This window comes from Rhinolophus sinicus, linkage group LG05, assembly GCF_036562045.2.
Source record: "Rhinolophus sinicus isolate RSC01 linkage group LG05, ASM3656204v1, whole genome shotgun sequence".
Taxonomy (NCBI): domain Eukaryota; kingdom Metazoa; phylum Chordata; class Mammalia; order Chiroptera; family Rhinolophidae; genus Rhinolophus; species Rhinolophus sinicus.
Window position 1 is genome coordinate 61,451,089 of NC_133755.1, and position 17,030 is coordinate 61,468,118.

Here is a 17,030-nt window from a genome sequence, read left to right on the forward strand (position 1 = left end):
TTCTGGGTAATTATCCAAAGACACCCAAAACGCTACTTCAATGGGATGTGTGCATCCATATGTTAATTGCAGCATTGTTTACAATGGCCAAGATGTGGAGGCTGCCTGGTTGTCTGTCGAAGGATGAATGGATAAAGAGGAAGTGGTACGTATATACAATGGAATATTGGCCAGGGAAGGAAATGGGTTCCCGCCACCTGCGGTGGCATGGATGGACCTGAAGGGTATTGTGCTGAGTGAAGTATGTCAGACAGTGAAAGACAGATGCAATCTGATTTCGCTTATATGTGGAATCTAAAGAAGAAAATAAACAAACAAAACAGAAACAAACTCATAGATACAGAGAACATTTTGATGATTGCCATATGGGAGGGGGTTGAGAATGGGTGAAAAGGGGGACAGGATTGTACAAATTGGTTGTTACAAAGTAGTCATGGAGATGTAGGGTATAGCATAAGGAATATAGTTAATAATATTGTAATAACTATATATGATGTCATATGGGTACTAGATTTATAGGTGATAGATGAGCGGGGGTTTGCAGACAGGGTGAGAAAGGTGAAGGCATTAAGAAGTACAAATTGGTAGCTACAAAATAGTCATGGGGATGTAGAGTAAAGCATAGGGAATATAGTCAATAACATGGTAATAATTATGTATAGTGCCAGGTGGATACTAGTCAGGAGGATCACTGCTTAAATTATATAAATGTCTAACCACTATGATGTACACCTGAAATTAATATAAAATAATATTGAATGTCAACTGTAATTGAAAAATTAAACTGAATGGGAGAAGATATTTGCAAACACCTTTGTTAGGGTACTAATATAAAATGTATAAAGAACTCATACAACTCAACAACAACAACAAAAAAAACAATCTAATTAAAAAATGGGCAGAGAACCAGAACAGACACTTCTCCCAAGAAGACATAAACGTGGCCATCAGATATAAGAAAAAAATGCTCAACTTCACTGGCTATTAGGGAAATGCAAATCAAAACAACAATGCACGACCACCTCACACCTGTTAGAATGGCTATCATCGAGACAAATAATAAGTGTTGGAGAGGCTGTGAAGAAAAAGAAATCCTCATACACTGCTGGTGGGAATGTAAATTGGTGCAGCCACTATGGAAAACAGTATGGAGGCTTCCTTAAAAAATTAAGACTAGAGCTACTCATATGACCCAGAAATCCCTTTTCTGGGTATCTACCCCCAAAATTTGAAAACATTTATGCATCAAGATATCTGTACCCCTATGTTCACTGCAACATTATTCATGGTAGCCAAGTCATGGAAACAACCTAAGTGTTCTTTGATGGATGATTGGAGGATAAAGAAGATGTGGTACATATATACATACAATGGAATACTACTCAGCCATAAGAAAAGATGAAATACTGCCATTTGCAACAACATGGATGGATCTTGAGAGTATAATGTGAAGCGAAATAAGTCAGATGGAAAAGGACAAGAACCATATAATTTCACTCAAATGTGAGATATAAAACAGAAAACAACAAATGAATAAACAAAACAAATTTCAAAAATTCATAGACACAGACAACAATATGGTAGTTACCAGAAGGGAAGATGGGTAGGGTCAAATATATGGTCACGGTAGGAGACTAGACTTTGGGGGATGAGCACACAATGCAATATACCGATGATGTGTTATAGACCCGTACACTTGAAACTTTTATAAGCTTATTAACCAATGTCATCCCATCAATTTAAAAATAAAGTCATTCTCTAGTTGAAAGATGAGAAAAGTGATGCACAGATACATGAAGGACTTTGCTATGTGATATTGTTTTGTGATTTACAGATAGGAAATCCAGAACAATGTCCAATACTCCCAGATTTCAATTCTGTGATTTAATGAATTCTGTGCAATGTCAATTTTAAAGATATTAGAATTTAATGGGTGTCAGAATGTATGGCAGAGCCCTCCCCAAATCCTAAACATCATTAGAGTCCATAGAAAGCCAAGAAAGAGGACACAGGGTCTCCTCTACTTCAGTGTTTCTCAATGTGTGTGTTGAGGAATATTAGATCTAAGTGATATTAATAGGTAGATGGTAAAAAAAAAAAAAATTGTTCTGTGATCATGTAGATTTGAGAAACATTAAATTAAATTACTGGCTCTCAACCTGGGAGAGTTTTGTTCCCCAGGAGACATTTGGAGATGTCTGGAGAGATTTTTGGTTATCATAACTGGAGAGAATGGTGCCGCTAAACTGCCAACAGTGCATGGGACAGCCCCATACAACAAAGAATTACCTGGCTCGAACTGTCAATAGTGCTGAGATTAAGAAACTGTGCGTTAAATAATGTTAATTACACATTTCTGTCCTGTATAACCAAGGAAACCTTTGTTGTGGGATACCGGCTATGATTAGGATTCTGTGAAAAATAATTATGTGTCTTGGATGGTAGGAAGGACTATATAAATATCTACACTAGGCTTGGATCAGATTACTTTCTAAGTGATTACGTTGGTTCCCAGGTCATTTCCAACCCTGTTATGTCTGGATCTATGACAATTTAGTAGGTAATGATTTAATTTTGTTCAAAATCTTGTAGAACCTGGAGCCGTGGTTCTCAGCCTTGGCTGCTAATTAGAATTACCCAGGCCTTCTCCCAGAGATTAATTGGTTTCTGGTAGAGCCTGAGCTTTTTAGAGAAATACTTTAAAACACACCAGATGATTCCAGTATTCAACCAGCTTTGCACGCCATGGACTTAGGGCAGCAGTTCTCCAGGAAGCCCTAAAGGACTTGTTACAACATAAGTTGTTAAACCTCCAGAGTTTCTGATTCAGTAGGTCTGGAGTACAGCCTAGGAATTTGCAGTTCCTACGTGCTGCTGTTCCAAGGGCCATACGCTGAGAACCATTGGCCCTAGACCTTCTCTTATTGAAAAAACTTGGAGGTTTCTTCTTAATTATGTCTTTATTTAATTTTTTAGGTAAAAAGGAGTTTCCCATCAAATATTTTACCATTTCTGGTTAATCACACCAGAAGTAAAGCAAGCCATTTCTCTTCTCTAGTTTAGATTAGATCTAAACTCATATTGAATCATGATATTGACCATCATCAAATAGATTGAGGTTTATAAATGCAGAACTCAGGAAATGGCTAATGTCTTTCCAGGCACTTGCTTGTTACTTTCATCTAAAAAGTATGTTCGGATCGTAACAAAACTGTATAATAATGAAACTAATAAGAGCACTTAAATTTACAAAGGGCCACATGAGCTTATCTAATTCACGCCACTGCCTTAAAGCAGGTAAGGAATTACTCTCTTGCTGTAGAAATCAGAAACTTAAAGAGATGGGAAGAGAAAATAGGGTAACAAAGACATATGCATACATTCAAACAAAGCCTAAGATGGATATGATAAAGAAACCAGCTTGACTAAAAGAGTGATTTGTGTGACAGAAAGGAACAAATATGAGACAGGAGGACAGTACCACAAACACCTGGCAGAATAATTTGGATTTAATGATACCAGCAATGGGAGGCTATTCAAAGTCCTTGAGTGAAGGCTCTCATGACACAAACCATGTTCCTGCAATTGTGGTCTGGGTAGACTGGTTTAAAGAGGAACAGAAGCATTTTCAGTCACTACAAAGAGTAATGACAGAGCTGCTGATTTAAATAAGTCACGTTGACATCTTACTGTTTTGGAAAATCAAAGAATTCTAGGAGGAAAAATAATTTTGTAGAAGCCCAATGCGTCTACTTTGAGTTATATCTGAAATGAACAACAGGACAATTTAGGACCCACCACAACATTGGGCCATGCAATTTTCTCACTCCATACGATTCTCTTAGATAAGACACATGCTTTTAGAAATGAAAATATGTCTTGGAGTCTAAGTTTCATTTCAGAGGGACAGAGACAGGTTCCAAAGTAGAACAATTGGACAAGGGTCTCCTTGATTCTACATTGAACAGCAAGCAAACAGCACAGATGTCTTTCTAGTAAAGCATGGTTAAATGCAATTTTATTCAAGACATTCATCTCAGTCTGATTAGTTAATTGTCCAAGGATCTCTGTTTAACTGATTGACTCCTAAAGTCATCTCCTTTATCAGAAAAGTAGGAATTTTATAGTAGCACTTGAACAAATGAAGTTCTTTTTTCGGATCTTAAAGAAGGTCTATTTTTTTATATTGCTATTTCCTCAAAGAAAGGCCTGGATGGAACAAACATCCAAAGCAAATATCTAGGCGGTCGCTAAAGTTTGAGGCTGAATCTTAAATGCCAAGAGAGGCTGAAGAGACAGTCATTAGCATAGGAGTTGTGGATCAAGTCTTGAAATGGATGAGTGCTCTGAGGTGGAGTGTGTGGAGCAGAGCACAGAAGTCCAAGGAGTATATTTGGGAAGTAACCCCTCAGTAATGAACTGGAAAGTCTAAGTAGAATGGGATTATGGAGATCTGTGCACAGGCCTTCTTATTTCTTGCAAAGCTTTTTTTGACAGTGTTGCCCCTTCTATCTATCAACTGGATTGGGCTTGAAGGAAGTCCCTGCTCATCTCTGAGACAATAAGTTCATTAGAGTAGTGAGGAAATAAGACCGTTGTTTGGAAACTAGAAGAAGGAATAGATCGAGAGGATATGGGCAACTGATACACACCATTATAAAGGAAGTTTAAGAGAAGGAAGAAGATATGGGATTTTAAGTTAAATGGAGAGCAGGGTCAAGAAAAAGCTTTCTACAAGCTAAAGGGAAGCTCTCTGTAAGTTAAGAAGAGGCTCTGCACATGTTTAGATGCAGAGGAAAAGCAGCCAAAAGCTAGGGGGAAAAGTGAGGTGAAACTTCTTCATCTCCATTTGGAAGAAAGCATGAGAGATATACTCAAAAGGAAAAAACACACTACGATGATTTTCAAGTGAAGGTACAGAGAGAGACCATCTTGTCACCACTTTTTTGTTGTCGTTCATTTGCATATAAAGTTCAGTGGTTCACAGACATTATAGTATATTAGAATCACCCAGGGAGCCTCTTTAGCTCTAGAGTTCTGATTCTGTGTTGGACCCAGAAATCTAGATTATTAATAATCACCCCAGATGATTTCGATCGATACTGGTGATCCAGTCTTTGAAAAGGATTGGCTCTATGCAAACTAGTGATGTGTAGAGGAGCAAAAGGCTTCGGGGTTTGAGAATGAGGATCTTAAGTAGATAGGAATCTATAAATTAAAAAGGATTTCTAAGTGGCACTGAGCACCAGTACTTTAAAATTTAACATCATGGATCACACCTGCCACCTTCTAGAAGGGCCTTTGGTAGCAGTAGATCGACCCACAAAGAGTGCATTTTCCAGACATGCACCAGGGTGGTGGTGAACTGTCCTTGTTTTCAGGCTGTTTTGATGCCTAATGCCAATGAAACATCTAAGGTTGATTATAGTTTCAGAGACAAGTTGAAATTTCACATTTTGGAGAGAACCATCTCAAGAATGTCCTAATTATATCTTCAGCTGTTGTCAAAGAACGTTTTTAAATGTTTTCCATACCTTGCCAGCAACATATAGTTCCTGGCATTTTCCCAGACATTTCTGGTATGAGTTCATTAGAACACAGACAAAGAGTCAGATAGTGGAATCAAGTAAAAGCTGCCATTGTGGCACTGAAGTAGGAGAGAGGCCTTCGAGACTCTCTTCCCTCCCTACAGCACAGTCAGGCCTCCCCAACCTGGACCAGCTTCCCCTGTGTGCTTACATGAAGAGCTCTTGGTTTGGGTTTGCTTTCATTCTGGTCTTGTATGCCTTAATTTTTTAAAAATAGATTTTTAAACTTAGCTGTTGTTTTTTAACTGAGAACTAAAAATGATGTATGCCAATACTTCTTCATTTTTTTATTAATAGACCCAAAGCATATGAGAATTTTGTTCTAGTTCCTTAAAAATGTACCATACGTATGTACCTAAATTTGTTTACATACAACAATCTCAGGGATTTCACAGATGACTGAGGGCTGTTAAAGACCATGAGCTTTAGGTTCAGAATGCAGAGCTAAGGACTAACAAGAGCATAGACATGGGAAACAATTGATTTTCACTGGAATGTTTCTATGTAATCTTTGTTAATACATATAATATTTGCATAGTTTTAACATAGAAGCAATTGGGAGTTTTGTTTTCACTTAACCTTTATCTTATTATTCTAAACTACCATACAATCTTCCTAAATTTTATTTTCCTAAATTCCTAAATACATTTTAATAACTTGCTATATGATAATATATTTCATACTTGTGCTACTATTGAATATTTAATTTGCATCCAAATTTCCGTGTTAAAGCTAAAATTACAGAGAATATATTTGTGCCTGTAGGCAGGTTTGTATTTTAAGAAGTTTTAGAGAATTAGCCCTTTCTATTCTCATTACTTTTTTCCTTCTATCTCTACTCCTGTTTATATCCCATTCTTGCTTTTCTTCTTTACTTGATCGATTTCCTGTAATGCACAAGGTTAAAGAATGCTCTTGATGACAGTTGAAAGAGGGATATCTTGAAAAAACAATTTCTCAATAATTATTTTATGTGATAAATTGGACATATTTTTAACTTAATCTGGGTCTTGATTCTAATTTTATCAAATTCATATTTTCGTGCTTTGATCTTTCTCATAATTCTGTCAATACTGGGTAGTATAAACTCTCATACACTACTAATATTGAGTAGTTTACAAAGAGTTAATAATAAATACAAATTTATTTCCAGGTAGCTTTCATATAGGGCTATTATTGTGTTTTAGAAAACTGTAATTGATTTGTTTTTGTAAAAATCATGTAACTGAAATTATCAAGGATATTGCCAAGGTTGTGAAAACTTAAAGAGCTATAATAAGTCCAACTCTTGTTAAAAGAAACTCCCCTTCCTTTTCTTGGGCAATTTATTTAATCTAAAAGTATTTTTTCAGAATTTTAAAAATTTTAAGTATTTGTGTTCCAGAAATGTTTTATCTCTTTAAAATAAAAATTAATGTCATTGCTTGATTTTATATTAAATACTTTATTCACTTGTCCCAATTTTTTATTTGTTCATAGAGTTGTAAATTATGAGAACATCAATAAAAATGACTACTATACTATTAGCAAAAAGGCAATAACACACATTTATAATGACAACATTGAATTTATCGAAATTGATCGATGGGAACAGGAATATCTATATCACAGAGAACTCATTAAGATTCCCATATTTTCACTTTTCCGGAAATGGAAGGCTTTTAATGTGTGGAAGAAGAATGTGCGTTCTAAGAAAATCAATGGATGTCGAAAATCTCTACAAAAAAATTTGTTCATTGTTAATCATGTATGTATTTATTAATCACATTTTAAAAGAATTATTCACAGAAAGCAATGTGTTTATATAGACTGTCTCTGAAATGGGATATTTTATCTTTTTAAGAGAATTCACTATTTTCATCCTGTCATCATTTAAGAGTCTGACGGTCTAGTACATTTAACTAGGGTTGCAAAATGCAAACGCATGAGAGTTGTAAGGCTCTCTTTAATTAGAAGCAGCCTCAGACGTTTGGATTCATGACCCCCTTTTGTTGTTGATCAAAAAAGTATATCCTTTTGAGCAGAATGGGCTGGCAACCCCTATTACTTCCTCTCATCTTTGAGACACTCTGGACTTTATGCTCCAAGATAATTTGGGGGTTTGTTTACATGGGCCAATACCTCCCAATGTTTCAGATGTTTTCCTCTATCATGGATTCAGACAGAAAGGGAAAATTTAATATTTACTTTGGAGGATGGGGTAATTATGGGGAAAGTAACTGTTAAAGGGTGTGTGGCCATATTTAAAATCTCTACCCACTCACCAAATTTCAACTTGCATTCGTTTTCTACTTGGCCCCTGAGATGAACTGGAATCACATTAGTGTCATGTGCAGTATACTGGGTCCTCAGTTATCTATTTCTATGATGCTGAGTCCCTACCTTTTCAAATCAGAAGCCCCAAGTGTACTTTCTACTGGTCATTTCCTTCACTTTGCATATGGTCATCTGAAAGATTGTTATCAAGATGTCAGTCATACAATAAAGGAACATTAAAGGAATGTGGCTAACAAAGATATTGCAAAACAAATATGTAAGCTGCACCATCTCAGGTCACCCATTCTGAGTTGTGGAAAATATTTTACTCCTTCTTGATATTAAACTCAACCCCTAAACCTCTCATTTGATAAAAGATCCGTCAATCATTTGAACCTGTTTTACTAGATTTTTACCACTTTTCATCCTTTACCATGTTGTAGGCACTGTACATTTCATAAATTTGTTATTAAGTATGTAAAATTGTTCTTCCTGAATTTGTCTCCAAAATTACCTCTATCAATCCTTGAGGCTTGTTCTCTTGTTTTGTGTACGGAGAATCATCATTCTCTCTGTCCACCATTCATACCAATTGTGTGTTGGCCTTGATAGTATCTTCTTTTAAATGTAGCCCCAGCAGATTAAAGGTTATCATCTTTTAAATCTTAGATTGACCTTAATAACAGACCCATTGTGTTGGCTTAAATAGCTATTAGATGTTCTCATTACCCGCACATTTACCACTAGTCTTATAATTGGTTAATATGGGGGGCCAGGAAGGGGGTATAGGTTGAAGGAAAAGTTGGAGCTGTCTTTGAAATTTTTATTTTTGTGACTTTCTTTTTTTAGGAACCAACCTCATTGGCACCTGTGCCCGCATTTCTTTATAACTTTATTGAAATATTATTCATGTACTATACAACTCACCCATTTAAAGTATACTGTTTAATAGTTTTACTATATTCACAGAATTGATTAATCATTAGCACAGTAAATTTTACAACATATCTATCACTCCAAAAAGAAACCCCATTAGCAGTCACTCTCCATTTTTGCCTAACTCTCCCTCACTCCCACCCCAGCTCTAGGCAACCACTGGTCTACTTTTTGTCTCTATAATTTGCCTACTCTGTACATTTTGTATAAATGGAACCATACAATACATGCTTCTATGTGAGTGGCTTTTTTCACTTAGCATAAATGTTTTCAAGATTCATCTATGTTGTAGCATAGCATTTCTTTTTAACTGGCTAATAATATTCCATTGTATGGATATATGTATTTTATTTCTTTATCAATCTATTGATGGATATTTGGGTTGCTTCTACTTTCTGGATATTATGAATAATGCAGCTATGAATATTCATGTACAAGTTTTTGCCTGGACATATGTTTTAATTTCTCTTGGGTCTATACCTAGGAGTAGAATTGCTGGGTCTTCAATAACTCTATGTTTAACCTTTTGAGGAACTGCAAAACAGTTTTCCAAAGCTGCTGCACAATTTTACATTTCCACCAGTGGCATATGAGTGCTTCAGTTTCTTCATATTACCAGTATATCTGTCTTTTTCATTATAGTCATTCCTGCTGGTTGTGAAGTGGTATCTCATTATGATTTTGATTTATATTTCCCTGATATCTAATGATAGTGAATATCTTTTTATGTGCTTATTGGCCATTTGTATATCTTATCTGGAGAACTGTTTATTCAGATAATTTGCCCACTTTTAAATTCAGATAATTTGCCCATTTTACTATTAAGTTATGAGTTCCTTATATATTCTGAATACAAGTCTCTAATCAAATATACGATTTGCAAGAATTTTCTCCCATTTTATGGATTGTCTTTTCATTTTCTTGATGGTATCCTCTGAAGCACAAAAGTTCTGAATTTTGATGATATCTGTATTACCCATTTTTTTCTTCTGCCGCTTGTGCTTTTGGTGTAATGTCTAAAAACAAACAAACAGAAAACAGTTGCCTAGTCCAAGGTCACAAAAATTTACCCCAAAGTTTTCTTCTAATAGTTTTATAGTTTTAGCTCTAACATATTTAGGTCTTTAATTCATCTCACATTAATTTTTGCTTATGGTGTGAGGTAGGGGTCCAACTTCATTCCTTTGCATGTAGCTATCCAGCACCATTTGTTGAAAAGACTATTCTTTCCCTATTAAATTGTCTTGGCATCCTTGTCAAAAACAAATTGACCATAAATGTTTGATTTTTGAACTCTCAATTCTATTCCATTGATCAATATCTATTCTTATGCCAGTAACACACTGTCTTGAATACTGTAGCTTTGCAGTAAGTCTTGAAATTAAGAAGTGTGAGTCCCCTGGATCCCTTGAATTTCCACATGAATTTTAAGATCAGCTTATCAATTTCTACAAAGAAGCCACTTGGGATTTTGATAGGAATTGCTTTAAATCTGTAGATCAATTTTGGAAGTATTGTCATTTTAACAATATTATCTTTTCTGGTCTATGAATATAAAATGCCTTACTATTTATTTAGATCTTCTTGAATTTTTTTCAACAATGTTTTGTAGTTTTCAGAATATATCTTTTGCACTTCTATTGTCAAATTTATTCCTAAATATTTTATTCTTTTTGATACTATTGTAAGTGAAATTGTATTAAATTTCATTTTGGATTTTTCATTATATATATATAGTACACATGAGGAATATACATAAATAGTGTGTATATACATATAGTATATATAATTAATTTGAATATTCCTTTGTAATTAAGATCCTTCGTAATTAAAATCCTTCGTAATTAAAATATAGCAATATATACATATTTTATTTTATTTTTAAACGTGTTTATTAAAATATAGCTAGCATGCAATATTATATTAGTTTCAGGTGTATACAATAGTTACTCAACATTTATATACCTAAAGAAGTGATCACCATGATAAGTCCAGCAACCATTTGACACTGTACCATGCTGTAACAATATTATTGACTATATTTCCCATGCTGTACATTACATTCCCGTGATTTATTTGTTTTATACCTGGAAACTTGAACCTCTTATTCCCCTTCACCTTTTCCCCCACTTTTTAAAATTTTCAATTACAGATGACATTGAATATTATTTTATATTAATTTTTCAGGTGTATAGCATAGTGGTTAGTAGACATTTATATAATTTAAGAAGTGATTCCCCTGATTAGTCTAGTACTCCCCTGGCACTATACATAGTTATTACCATACTATTGACTATATTCACTATGCTTTATTTTACATCCCCATGACTACTTTGTAACTACCAATTTGTTCTTCTTAATCTCTTTCCCTTTTCCACCCACCCCCAACTCCCTCCTATCTAGCAACCATCAAAATGTTCTCTATGAGTTTCTTTCTGTTTTGTTTGTTTATTTTATTCTTTAGATTCCACATAAGCAAAATCACATTGTATCTGTCTTTCTCTGTCTGACATACTCCACTCAGCACAATTCCCTCCAGGTCCATCCATGCCACTGCAGATGGCAAGAACCCATTCCCTTCCATGGTCGCGCAATATTCCATTGTGTATATGTACTACCTCCTCTTTATACATTGATCCATTGATGGACACCTAAGCTGCCTCCATATCTTGGCCATTGTAAACAATGTTGCAATGAACATGTGAATGCACACATCCCCTCAAAGCAGCATTTAATGTTTCTTAGGATAAATACTCTGAAGTGGGATTACTGAGCCTTTCATTGTCTCTTCTTATAGCCTTTGTTTTAAAGTCTATTTTGTATGGTATAAGTATTGATACCCCAGATTTTTTTTTTCATTTCTATTTTCATTAAATATCTTTTTCCACCCCTTTACTTTCAGTTTGTGTGTGCTTTTCGATCTGAAGTGTTTTGTAGGCAGCATATGTAAGGGTCTTGTTTTCTTATCCATTCAGCCACTCTATCTTTTCATTGGGGCATTTAATCCATTTACATTTAAAGTAATTGCTGATAGATATGGAGTTATTGTCATTATATTATTCATGTTTCTTATCTTTTCTTTTTCTTTCTTTTTTTTAAAGTTTATTGGGGTGACAATTGTTAGTAAAGTTAAAGTTACATAGATTTCAGGTGTACAATTCTGTATTACATCATCTATAAATCCCATTGTGTGTTCACCACCCAGAGTCAGTTCTCCTTCCATCACCATATATTTGATCCCCTTTACCCTCATCTACCAACCCCCTCCCCACTCACCCTCTGGTAACCACTAAACTATTGTCTGTGTCTATGAGTTTCTGTTTATCATTTGTTTGTCTTGTTCTTTTGTTGTTTTTGGTTCATATACCATATATCAGTGAAATCATATGGTTCTCTGCTTTTTCTGTCTGACTTATTTCACTTAGCATTATAATCTTAAGATCCATCCATGTTGTCATAAATGGTCCTATTTCATCTTTTCTTACCGTTGAATAGTATTCCATTGTGTATATATACCACTACTTCTTTATCCATTCATCTATCGAAGGACATTTTGGTTGTTTCCATATCTGGACCACTGTAAATAAAGCTGCAATGAACATTGGAGCACACGTGTCTTTATCTCTAAATGTTTTCAGATTTTTTGAGTAGATACCCAGGAGAGGGATTGCTGGGTCATACAGTAATTCTATTTGTAATTTTTTGAGGAACCTCCACACTGCCTTCCATAGCAGCTGCACCAGTCTGCATTCCCACCAACAGTGTATGAGGGTTCCTTTTTCTCCACAGCCTCTCCAACACTTGTTACTATTTGTCTTGTTGATGATAGCCATTCTGACTGGGGTGAGGTGATATCTCATTGTGGTTTTGATTTGCATTTCTCTGATGATTAGTGATGTTGAGCATTTTTTCATATGTCTATTTGCCATTTGTATGTCCTCTTTGGAGAAATGTCTCTTCAGTCCTCTGCCCATTTTTCAATTGGGTTGTTTGTTTTATGTTGTTGAGTTGCATGAGTTCCTTGTATATTTTGGATATTAGTTCCTTATCGGAGGCACTGTTTGCAAAAATCTTCTGCCATTCGGTTGGTTGCCTCTTTATTTTGCCAATGGTTTCTTTTGCTGTGCACAAGCTTTTAAGTTTGATATAGTCCCATTTATTTATTTTAGCTTTTACTTCCCTTACCTTTAGAGTCAAATTCATAAAATGCTCTTTGAACCCAAGGTCCATAAGTTTACTACCTATGTTTTCTTCTATGCAGTTTATTGCGTCAGGTCTTATGCTTAAGTCTTTGATCCATTTTGAATTAATTTTGGTACGTGGTGACAGATAGCAGTCCAGTTTCATTCTTTTGCACGTGGCTTTCCAATTCTCCCACCACCATTTATTGCAGAGGCTGTCTTTTCTCCATTGTATGCTTTTTGCTTCTTTGTCTAAAATTATCTGTCCATATTTATGTGGTTTTCTTTCTGAGGTCTCAATTCTATTCCATTGGTCTACGTGTCTGTTTTTCTGCCAATACTATGCTGTTTTGATTATTGTAGCCCTGTAGTACAAGCTAAAGTCAGGGAGTGTGATACCTCAGGCACTGTTCTTTTTTCTTAAGATTGCTTTGGCTATTCGGGGTCTTTTGTGGTTCCAAACAAATCCGGTGATTCTTTTGTTCTATTTCTTTAAAAAATGCCATTGGGATTTTGATGGGGATTGCATTAAATCTGTATATTGCTTTGGGTAATATGGCCATTTTAACTATGTTGATTCTTCCAATCCATGAGCACAGAATGTCTTTCCATTTCTTTGTGTCTTCTTCAATTTCTTTTAAAAATGTCTTACAGTTTTTATCATATAGGTCTTTCATATCCTTGGTTAAGTTTATTCCTAGGTATTTTATTCTTTTTGCTGCAATTGCAAAAGGAATTTTTTTTTGTATTTCTTTTTCTGAGATTTCATTGTTAGTATATAGGAATACAATGGACTTTTGTACATTGATTTTGTAGCCAGCAACTTTACTATATGCTTTGATTGTTTCTAATAGCTTTTTGGTGGAGTCTTTAGGGTTTTCTATATATACCATCATGTCATCTGCAAAGAGTGACAATTTAACTTCTTCATTCCCAATTTGGATGCCTTTTATTTCTTTCTCTTGCCTGATTGCTCTGGCGAGGACTTCCAACATTATGTTGAAAAGCAGACGTGATAGGGGACAGCCCTGTCGTGTTCCTGAATGTAGAGCAAAGGGCTTCAGTTTTTCACCATTAATTATGACATTAGCTGAGGCTTTGTCATATATGGCCTTTATTATGTTAAGGAATTTTCCTTCTATACCTATTTTATTATGTGTTTTAATCATAAATGGATGTTGTATCTTGTCAAATGCTTTTTCTGCATCAATTGATATAATCATATGATTTTTGTCCTTTATTTTGTTTATGTGATGTATCACATTGATGGATTTGCGGATGTGGAACCATCCTTGTGCCCTGGGGATGAACCCCACTTGGTCGTGATGAATAATCTTTTTAATGCATTGTTGCATTCGATTTGCTAGAATTTTGTTTAGGATTTTTGCATCTGTATTCATCAGAGATATTGGTCTGTAGTTTTCTTTTTTTGTGCTGTCCTTACCAGGTTTTGGTATCAGGGTAATGTTGGCCTCATAAAATGAGTTAGGGAGTACTGTCTCTTCTTCAATTTTTTGGAAGAGTTTGAGCAGGATTGGTATTAGATCCTCTTTGAAGGTTTGGTAGAATTCACTAGTGAAGCCATCTGGTCCCGGACTTTTGCTTTTGGGAAGGTTTTGGATGACTGATTCAATTTCGTTACTGGTGATCGGTCTGTTTAGATTTTCCAGTTCTTCATGGTTCAGCCTTGGAAGGCTATATGTTTCTAAGAACTTGTCCATTTCTTCTAGGTTATTGAATTTGGTGGCATATAGTCCTTCATAGTATTCTTGGATGATCCTTTGTATTTCTGTGGTGTCCGTGATAACTTCCCCTTTTTCATTTCTGATTTTGTTAATTAGTGTCTTCTCTCTTTTTATCTTAGTGAGTCTAGCCAAGGGTTTGTCAATTTTGTTAATCTTTTCAAAGAAGCTGCTCTTTGTCCCATTAATTTTTTCTATTGTCTTTTTGTTCTCTATTTCATTTATTTCTGCTCTGATTCTTGTTATTTCCTTTTTTCTGCTGACCTTGGGTTTCACTTGTTGTTCTTTTTCTAGTTCTTTAAGGTGTAACATGAGGTTATTTATTTGGGATTTTTCTTGTTTCTTGAGATAGGCCTGTAATGATATAAATTTCCCTCTTAAAACTGCTTTCGCTGCATCCCAAAAATTTTGGTAGGATGTATTTTCATTGTCATTTGTTTCTATGTATCTTTTGATCTCTCCTCTAATTTCTTCTTTGACCCAGTCATTCTTTAAAAGTATGTTGTTTAATCTCCATGTATTTGTGTTTTTTCCTGCTTTCTTTTTGCAGTTGATATCCAATTTCAAAGCCTTGTGATCAGAGAATATGCTTGGTATGATTTCAATCTTCTTAAATTTGCTGAGGCTGATTTTATGTCCCAATATATGGTCTATCCTTGAGAATGTTCCATGTACACTAGAAAAGAATGTATAGTCTGATGTTTTAGGATGAAGTGCTCTATAAATGTCAATTATGTCCATTTCATCTAATGTGTCATTTAGGGCTGCTATTTCATTATTTATTTTCTGTTTGGATGATCTATCCATAGCTGTCAATGATGTATTTAAGTCCCCTAGTATAATTGTGTTTTGGTCAATTTCTCCCTTTAGTTCTGTTAGTAGTTGCTTGGTATATTTCGGTGCTCCCTGATTGGGGGCATAAATATTGATGACTGTTATGTCTTCTTGTTGTATAGTCCCTTTTACCATTATTAAATATCCATCTTTGTCTCTTGTTACCTTTTTCACCCTGAAGTCTGTTTCATCTGATATCATTATGGCTACACCTGATTTTCTCTGTATACCATTTGCTTGGAGAGTCAATTTCTACCCTTTCACTTTGAGTCTATGCTTGTCCTTGTAGCTGAGATACGTCTCTTGGAGGCAGGATATTGTTGGGTTTAGTTTTTTGACCCAATCTACTACTCTGTGCCTTTTTATTGGTGAGTTCAGTCCATTTACATTTAGGGTGATTATTGATGTGTGAGGATTTCCTATCATTCTATCTTTAGATTTTTTTGGTAAGACTGTGTCTCCATTGTTTCTTTTCCTTTTTGTTATCTATTATTTCTGTGTGGTGGTATTCTATGATGTTTCCCTCTGTTTCTTCTTTTATTACAGTATATATTTCATTTCTGGATTTTCTTTCAGTGGTTACCCTTAAGTTTACATAAAAGAAAGTTTGATATTTAGAGTATTCCATTTTCTTCAGCACGCTTACTTTCTCCATTCCCATATTCAGGTTCAGGCCTTTGCTCTCCCCTTTTTTATGTTTTGGTTGCCACAAGTTGTCCTTGTTAATAATGGTCAAATAGCCTCCTTTAGTATTTCTTGTAGTGCAGATTGCGTATTAGAAAATTCCCTCAGCTTCTGTATGTCTGGAAAGGTCTTTATTCCTCCTTCATATCTGAAGGATATTTTTGCTGGGTATATTATTCTTGGCTCATAATTTCTCTCTTTCAATAGTTTGAATATTTGGTTCCACTCCCTCCTGGCTTGTAGAGTTTCTGCTGAAAAATCTGATGATACTCTAATGGGCTTTCCTTTGTAGGTTACCGTCTTCTTTCCCAGGCTGCCTTGAGGATTCTTTCTTTGTCGTTGATTTTAGACAGCTTCAATACAATGTGCCTTGGAGAAGGCCTGTTGGGATTGAGGTAATTAGGTGTTCTATTTGCTTCTTGGATTCGAGGATCCAGTTCTGTCCACAAGTTTGGGAAGTTCTCATCAACAATTTGTTTGAATATATTCTCTGTTCCCTTCTCTCTTTCTTTTCCTTCTGGTATGCCCATTATTCTTATATTGCTCTTTCTGATGGAGTCAGAAAGTTCTTGTAGAGTTCTTTCATTTCTTTTAAGTCTCAAGTCTCTTTCTTCTTCCATCTGTGTCATTTCCAGGTTTCTATCTTCGATGTCACTGATTCTTTCCTCCATCTGGTCAACTCTACTACCTAAGCTGGCTATTTCATTCTTCATTTCTTCTATTGAGTTCTTAATCTCCAGAAATTCTATTTGGTTCTTTTTTAAAATTTCAATCTCTTTGGTAAAATATTCATGTTTGTCTTTGATTGT

The 17,030-nt window shown here is 35.1% G+C and overlaps 1 protein-coding gene across 2 annotated transcripts in view; it reads left to right on the forward strand.

The window, feature by feature from the left end:
* The window catches only part of DNAH6 (dynein axonemal heavy chain 6), a 248,852-nt gene that overhangs the window by 24,764 nt on the left and 207,058 nt on the right, over positions 1–17,030 (forward strand). For both annotated transcript variants that reach the window (XM_019756389.2, XM_074332256.1), the window contains one exon: positions 7,068–7,335. In XM_019756389.2, coding sequence (XP_019611948.2) covers positions 7,068–7,335 — 268 coding nt within the window. The remainder of the gene's footprint in view (positions 1–7,067; positions 7,336–17,030) is intronic.